Source organism: Helicoverpa zea, chromosome 16, assembly GCF_022581195.2.
Source record: "Helicoverpa zea isolate HzStark_Cry1AcR chromosome 16, ilHelZeax1.1, whole genome shotgun sequence".
NCBI classification, from domain to species: Eukaryota; Metazoa; Arthropoda; class Insecta; order Lepidoptera; family Noctuidae; genus Helicoverpa; species Helicoverpa zea.
In genome coordinates, this window is record NC_061467.1 from 3158271 (window position 1) to 3167407 (window position 9137).

A 9137-nucleotide genomic window follows, 5' to 3' on the forward strand; every position below is an offset into this window, starting at 1 on the left:
AAAAAAATTAAAGAAAAAAAATTACGTACCAATTTTTTTATTGGTTTGGGTCGAGAATCATTAGCATAATTACCTACTTGAATATGGCACGGATGCAAATCAACAGCTTGTATACCATGGACCACGGAATTTTAATCGAAATTATACGAAAATAAAAAAAAACAGCAAGTGTAAAGTAACACACATACCTTACGCTCCAACATAGCAACTCACGCAAAAAACGCCACTACGTTAATAATAAAAATAGCGACGAACCAAAAGCAATTATCATCGAAGTGATAGTTCACGGTGGCATACCTTCACGCAATTAAACGACTTTTTTACACGTAAAGATGTAAAAAAATAATAACATAAGTGGCGAACTTCTAATGGACTCCATTACTGAGTAAAAGTTAGAAAGTTCTGCGTGAACAAAACAACTATTGGTTAAAAAATAATAAAAAACGATCGCCCAACGCCCTGACCTGTTACCTCTTACTTTGGGAAATGGCTATTGAATTACGAGATTGCTTCGATTTAAGTTCCAGTTTTATGTAGTAGTTATTTCATTAACTGTATTGCTGTATTGGAGAAAATTCGGTCTTTAATTTTGTATTTTGTATTTTTATTTTGTATTTTAATTAATACTAAGACTTATGAGGACCTTGACACTTTATTGTTTAAATACCTACCTAATTAGTCTTAGTCTAAATAGAAAATGTCATCTTTCGGTTTAACGCTACTACTATCTAAAGATAGGAATTAATATAAATACATAGTAGGTACTGTACCCACCTGTAAACAAAGAACAATGTCAGGTTTCGGCCCACCCAATCAACTTTTAAAACTAAATTCTCACGGACACAAAGTTCTTTACTACAACAATTTAAATATAAAATACTAACTTCTTATAAAATATTTAATTGTTATCTAGAACTTTTCAAAAAAAAATCATTTTAATAAGTAATTATTTTGTTTATCGAGTTTTGAGAAGTTCAATGCAAAAGTGGAAAACATAGAAAAGCTTCTGACATTAAACTACACAAAAAACTGTAAGAATTTTCACAGTACATAAAATATTTTTATTGAGCCTAAGTTACTATGGACGTCTGACATTGTTCTTTATTATCTAAGAGTATTGTTATTTTGTTTATTCTAAGCACTGAAAAACCATACAAAAATAGATAAATAGTTATCTTGTTTTGTATATTGGACTTCAACCTTGCTTACTTCTGAATTAGAACTGAAAACAATTAGTCTAACCGCAATAAAGTTAATCTTTAAAAAATATACGTTTACAAAATAAACTATTTAATCTTAGTACTCAAGTAACAATCTAAGTATTTTACTTCGCAACTTAGATCTAGATAACTTTAGCGGTCTAACATTGAGCTAAATACTTTAGATTAAGTTTAGTCTAGACAATTATAATTAAAACAATTGAAGTTAGGTTTAGTTGTTGTGTAGTGTTTAGTTGACAGGGACTTCGTTTATTTCCCAAGATCTATAATGAAAATATAGCTATGAATGGTTAAATTACTCTAAAGACGTTCACTTTAAGATTACACTAAGTACATACTTTAAAATTAAAACTCATTCATCATTGTAGGCTTCAGAAATGAAAAATAAAGGCGTTTTAATTCAATTACTAAAAGCTACTTTGCTACCAAGTTTACTTAATTATTACTATAACAAACCATAATGGCATTATCACCATGACGATCACCGTCCACAGTTTATTTAACATTATATAAATATGTCCTGGATCTATTGCAACCAAATCATCCTACTACCCATTTCCTAATGTTATTTTAGCTCAGCACAGCATGTCTTCTTCTTCCATACTTCTCTATCTAATATCTCCCCATAAATTCATATGTAAAATTATTTCTAGCTCTATCATCTTTTCCACAATTTATTGCAATCGTGTGTACTACATTATTTTACATACCTAATATATTATATTTTTATATTACATTATTGTTATACATTCCTATAGTTTATCGCAGTCCCAAAAGACTTGCCCTACAAAATATTGAGTCACTCTATAATCTCGTGTTTAAGTGAGGAACTCTAAAAATAAAAGGCATCGCTTGAGAAATGGCGATGGTCTCAGATTATAATTACGGTAGAGACGGTAGAGTCGGTAGAGTCGGTAGAGTCGGTAGAGCTCAACCGCGCACCGTCACTCACTCACTACTAAATATAAGATACACAGGGTTAGCAGAACAGTGGAGAGATATAGGGTAAAGTGTAATTCATCAACTTTTACATTTTTAAGAACTTATGAAACCGTAATGAACGTATTTTGGAAATCTTGAAAAAAATCTTATCTTTCCATTTTCTTACAATTCCAATGTAAACCAAAGTATCTAGTAATTTTTTTAGCCTATTTCCCAAAATGGAGGAGGTTCTCAATTTAGTGGATTTTTTTTTGCTCAATGCTAGGTTCTGTATCATAAACAATGCCTTTGATATTTATTAGATAAAATACATTGCCTAAATTCCAATATATATGTATGATCTTTTTTCTGCTCGACTTCTTCAGTACTCCCTCCCATTATCCTACCACACTTTACAACGTGGTATATTTACTCAGTTCGCGCCAGCCCTAACCGAAGCCCTGTGCGTTCCATGCTTTAAACTTAATAGCAATCCTTATAGCCGGCCTCCGAATAGTGATGCTATCAGTCGATACTCGATGTCGATAATGTGTTATTACATTGTACCATTGCGTGTTACGTATTGTTCTTTGTAGCGCTGTTTAATTGATGCAACCTGTTTCGGACTTAATTATCGTGTGTGAATTATTGGTCGTCATTATTGGTACGTCTTTGTGATTTGCAGTTCAATTTTTTGATGTGCAATATAGATAAATGGTTGTAATTATTATGTCTAGGATTAAAGCAAATAATGGTTTTAACTAGATGAAGTTGTGGTTGTTTTCTGTTTATCAGTTTTATGACTATTATGCTATAAATTACGCTGCCAACTAGTCATCAGCAATTTAAAATTCAAACCACTGATTGCTATTTACCATAAAATATTCGCTAGTTAAATGAACTGGGCACAAGCACTTCAATAACTCGCTCGGATCGGTTCGTCGATAAACGTCGGTATAATTCTGGCGAGAACGTGCTTGTCACAGTTTATCGTGGCGGCGCATCACTAGCCGGGAGCAAAGGTTTGGCAGAGGGCGCAGGCATCAATTTGCGCGCGGTAGCGGCCGCGGGCGCCGCGCCGCCCCTGTCATTAGCCCCGCGTCCCTCTCGTCCCTCACCCCCCCCCCCCCTCCCCCCGCTCGACCTCAGGGGAACATACTTTAACCTTTTTTGCTCCCCTGCAACCTGTTCGGGACGCGGCTGCTGCGGCTGCGGTTCATGGCCGCGGGCGATACGCAGTATCTGCGAAATAGGGCTGCTAAGTATACGCGTTTGTTTTTGTCCGTAACTGGTTGTAATTATATGGAGATGGAGGGGAATGCTGCTATAAAAGTGCACTTTAAACAAAGTTGATGTACGTTGTTGTTTTGGTGTGCCTATTTTTAATCTTTCATTTATTCACTTCAATCAACTTCACCTTCGTGCTCGATCTTATAAATATTTTTTACAATACCAACACACGTACCTACAACTATTTGAAAATACTGCAACTTCTGAAAAACTCAAACCAACACCCATCATTCCCAGATCCCTTATCATCCGCGTTTACGGCACCTAAATCTCCCAGAACGTTTCTTGCACCTGTACCCAGCAGCCCTAAGCAACCTGTTAAGTGCACAGGGCGCGTAATAACGTAGGCTCGACGTTACCCACGGGCTCCCAGTGCGCGGGGCAGCTTACGTGATAATAACCAATTTATACCGCAGCTGTCCAACTCAAAATGCTATATTAACTTATGATTTTTTATGCAAAAGGCTTATGAATACTTTGTCTATATTTTGTGTTTTGTATTTTCGAACATACTTGAGGTGAATAATTTTGATATTAACGATGATATTAAAATGTATTGGAATTGGTATTGTTGTTGTTCTCTTATCAATGTATTTAAATAAATTTGGGTTGTATAAGTATCACATAAAGGAAAAACAACGTTGTCAAAACAAAAGTTGATACATCATCTTTATTCTCTTTTACACCCACTAAAATGAACTTTGTAACAAATATAATATCAATACACAAATAGGTATGTAACAGAAAAAAGCACTACAAATTATGCATCATTTTCTTACCTATACACAAATATATTCTAGGTTGTAAATTAAACTATGCAAACTTATTTATTTTTCTTCACCACAACAGCCTGGCTACATACATCAATCCTGCCCTATAATCTGAGAGTGGAATCTCCTATGGTAATGCATGTCGAACACAAAGCCTCCGCAGCCTCTCCCTTTGACATTGAACCGTCCAGATAAAAAGGTCAAAGTCGAAACAGGTCTGGCTCGCTTCCCCGAACCAGTAATTTGAGCCACAATTAAACAATTTTCTCGAATATCATTCCGCTTCATTTGACCGGCGAGGGTCACTCTTGACCCCGGGGCACCCATTAGGGTCCCGGTCCGATTCCGTGGCTCCATAAACCCCATTAAACATAAACATGCCCCCAAACCACTCGCTCCAGTCCCAGAACGTCTTTCGTTCCACTTTATTTAATTTCAATACATTAGAACGTGAAGTTTTCTAATCTCGCTCGCCGGCGGAATGGCTTCACATTTGCATAAAAGTAAATTTGCTCCCAAGCCCGGGATAACGCTAATGGCGATCTCAAAAGGAACAAAACGCGCCGCAAATTGACCTGTCCCTCAGCCGCCGCCGACCTGTCGCCGCTAAATAATTCCGTTCCCATCATCTAGCCAGTAGCTATCTCACTTTAATTATTCATAGAGTTTTTTATTCGCTATCGCTTTTTACCGCTCGACGGCCGGTCGAAGCCTTATAAAATTAAAAAATAAAATAATCGAACGTCGGCGCAATTTAAAAAGAAATAAGTCGGATGACACGGATCGAACTCCGGGCAAATGTCGCGCAGTAAAAAGTGGTCGAGCGGTGCGCGGGTGAGCGCGGGGGTGAGGCGGCGGCGGCGAGAGGCGGGGGAAGGGGGGCACGGCACAGGACGTCACGTAGGCGGCGCGGTTTTTGTCAACGTTCCCGCGGAGATGACAGGTCGCTGGACGCGCCGCCCGCGACCCAACCGAGCCGTCTTGATGCTTTCCATTTACAACAATACCATTATCGCGAAACTATTCTTAGGAAACACAACACTTTATAGAGTATAATAGTCTCTGATCTATTTATTACTTGGCATCCGATATAAATTGCATTTATCCGGTTGTAGAGCGCATTAACACTGATGCTTATGATGTGTTATGAATACGTCATTGTGGCACTATAATTAGAGTAATGGAGTAGCACACTCAACTATCTAGTACAAGCATTCTATGAATTGACACAGTTTTTAGATATAATTAATGTTAATATTACTAATTATAAGTTCAGTATTTCTTGGTTAATATATGTACTGATTTTAGTAACAAAATATCAAAACCATTTAAAGTCGTACGCAAAGATTGTCAGGAGACAGGTGCAGCGCTCGACAACGCGTTGATGTCTTGTAATCTTGACATTATTTTTAGGATCGGGAACTTAATAATTTCGGTTCTAAATATATTTTAAGCACGATTGTGTTAGGTATTTTGTAATAAATATAAGATTACCCAATAAAATATACTCGTTAGCATGTTGATGTGTAATTAAACTTGGTAATAGGCGTATTATCTGTCAACCAATTCAATATTTTTTTTAATTTTTTCGACAAAAATCTTGATACTTTCTTTTTTAACGATGTCAAAAATGATCCCTTCCGCTGTGGTAAGGGAGTGTCAGACTCTTACTGACTAAAAACCGTCGTGTTCCGTCGTAGGCCTTTTGTGTACCAGGGCCGCGGTAACTCTTTCGAACAATCCCGCAGCCGGGATAAATCTTGATACTTGCGAAACTACAATTGAAGTTTTCTTTTCCAGAATTTCCGTGAGCAGCGAATCGACGGCTCCGGTCTTCCACTGTTAACGGAGGACCACTTAACAGGGATGCTGCAGATGAAGCTAGGGCCCGCTCTGAAGCTTCGGGCCGTGCTTTCGAGGCGGCTGGAGCCTTGCGCGGCCTGCCAGGCCTCGCAGGGCACCCTGGCCTCGCAAGGTGCCTCGCCTCGCATGAATGGTGCAGCCCTCAAACCGGAGCCCCGGAGTAACACGACGAGCCCCAGTTAGGACTTCAGAAGTAAAATAGTACTTTTAATGCGTATCGTTCCTTTACAACTGCTTTTTGTTTGCGTTGATTATGTTGATGACTTTGATAATGTATATTGAACCATCCAGTTTCAATTGGAATTTTTCAATTGTATTTTCGCATTTTCTGTGAAAACAAAAAGCTGTTTTTTAAGATACATAACTCTAAGATTGACATCTGGAATCATTCAGAGGGTCTTAAGTACTTACTTGGCTCTCAATTTCATTTGATACATTTTTTAACAATCATAATAATACTAGTTTAATGATAGTCATCTGCCTGCATTCGTACAGTCTTCCTGTTCATAGATATTGCATTTAGTTATTATAAGACGCTTTAGATTTAATCTAGTTTCGTAAGATTTTTGTTTTGTATATAATAAACGAGTTGCCGTCAAATGTTTTAAATGTAATACTTGCGTAAGAAATATTTTTGTATGTTTATTAATTAATCCAAGTATAAGGGGTCAGTTTTGAAATTTTTAACAACCCCAAGCAGAGCTCGCATACAAAAATATTTTATATAAAAACAACGAAATTATTTCGGTGCTAAGACCCTGTTTAACTTAAATATATTGTATATAATGGCCGTTATGTAAAAAATATTGCTTAAATAATCGAGGCTACGCGTCTACAGGGTCACAAAGTTTATACGGTGTGTATATAAATACATTAGTTGTATAGATGTATAGTTATATATACGTGGATATATGATAGCATTTATTTACACCACACTGAAGAAAGCTCAGTAATACCGATCTACAATATATATGTTGTAGTTTAAAATGTTTAGCTAGTTGTAAAGAACTTAACTTCACAGTGAGCATAATAATTTTCTTTGTATTTCGTCTGTTATATGTAGGATTATGTAAATAAATGTTGTAACGATCACTGTTTGTAGCAACGTAACTGGTTAGAGAAATGCTTCGAAGAAAAGACATCAACGAGCACTTGCGTATATTTAGAATACATTTTTGTTTCAAATCATGTATCTTATAAAATTCTGTCTATTTGTACTTTTTATTTTAAGGTATCTATAGTGCCTTATACGTATCAAAACCTCTTTCTTCTGTCTGAACTTTTTCTCATTTTTTTTTTTACTTTTTTTTCTAAAATTGTTTAAAAATTATCGCTGTATTGTTACTTCAAGTCTTAGTATCCATTTCTGAACAGTTACGTGGACAAAATAACGTCGTTTAAAATAGATATAGATATATATATCCTACAGATATTGTAAACAAAACGTGGTTTCCTGTGGTAATCTCCTTAATTGCCAAAATAGAATGGTTAATAAACAATATACTTATTTAGTAGGTAAAGCAGGTTACTGGTGGTATACGAACACATTACATATGTTAAAAGAGTAACTTGTGACTTAAGCACTATCAATATTGAGACATTTGACTTGAAACTAGAACAATTTTAACTAAGGGTCCCACTTTTAAACTGATCTGGCCAATCGTTGAGGTTTTCCAACTTAATTTTTTCATTTGTAAAACATGCAGTGCTTAAAATTAATTGTCATGGACTTTCTTAAATAGTTATCTTGCTCAAAATGAAAAACTGATTCGATATCACGACGTTTATTGTTTGGGCTCGAGAGGTGAAGTGACCCACTTCAATATAAAAACTTATTCTATGGAACAAATCGAATATATTTAAAATGATTGCCCGGTCAGTATCAATTTGTGATGAATAAAACCTTACAAATGAAAAAGTTTCTAACTACGTTACAGTACCTATCTTGTCCTGTGTTGTCTTAAATACCAGTGTCGATAAATAAAGGGCGAATACTCAAACATCACTTACCCTTTAAGTCGTTCGTAAATACTTTTCATGTCTACAGTACATACCAGTGGTAGAATTAGGTTCAAGCTCTGCTTAAAATTGATTGATGTTTCGACTCGGCCAAAAGTTCCATCAATTTATTTTCGAGTCAAAATGTCTTTTAAAAATCAAAAAACTATCCCCAGTGACCTTTAATTCGTATTATGACCAACATATCATCAACGTGAGGTGCTATTTCGGTACGTAGATTTAAAAACTGTGCCTAGAACGGTCTTCCTTTAAAATTAGAATATACAATTTATTACAAATAATTATTATAATGGCGAGATTCCACCATTTGAGATACATATATATAAACGCGAGTCCATTTCTAGCTTGTGTTCGCGCTCTAAGGTTACAATTTCGCGGACATTTTAGAACTGTTCGCACGCAATTTGTTACTGTTTGCTAGAGAGAGTAGACCAGAAGATACATTTGTAGAACACCGGTGGAATCTCCCCTTAACACTTTCAGAAAAGTATTACGGTTGTACGCTTTAAATTGGACGATAATAATACAATGATAAATAATAATAATAAATAGTTTTCTATAGAATACTTGACGAATTATTGTTGATAAGTAATTATTTTATTAGATCTTTATAGATTTGATCACAGCTTTTATTACGTAACTAACGTTGTAATGGACCAGTGACTTACTGAGTATATAGAGAATGTAAATTTGTACCTATAGTTATTCTGTGTTAAGTACTTTATTGAAATAACAATATGACGCGTAACAAGTCCCGATCTTCAGTTCTGTATCACTGACAATAAAAATCGTAAAGAAAACATTTTTTTTAATAACCAATGAATGACTTGTTATCTACAAGACTTTGATTATTGTTATTTTTAATGTATAATTATTGTGTAATATAACAAGGTTTTAGTCACTTTGTTAGTTTCCTTGCGAACATTGTACTTAGTTAACTATTTAGCTTGTTTAGTCGAGTTTGATCCAACCCTTTAAGTATTTATGTGAAGAGAAATAAAAGCGACAATTTAATGAAACTATTCTTATTGTTTTTTATTTGATGCAACTCTTC

General features: G+C 35.5%; 1 protein-coding gene across 1 annotated transcript in view; it reads left to right on the forward strand.

The window, feature by feature from the left end:
- Window positions 1–9105, forward strand: part of LOC124637279 (polyhomeotic-like protein 3) — a 64973-nt gene extending 55868 nt beyond the window's left edge. The window contains exon 7 of the mRNA XM_047173622.1: window positions 6002–9105. Coding sequence (XP_047029578.1) covers window positions 6002–6247 — 246 coding nt within the window. The 3' untranslated portion in view covers window positions 6248–9105. The remainder of the gene's footprint in view (window positions 1–6001) is intronic.
- Window positions 9106–9137: the final 32 nt, after the last annotated feature.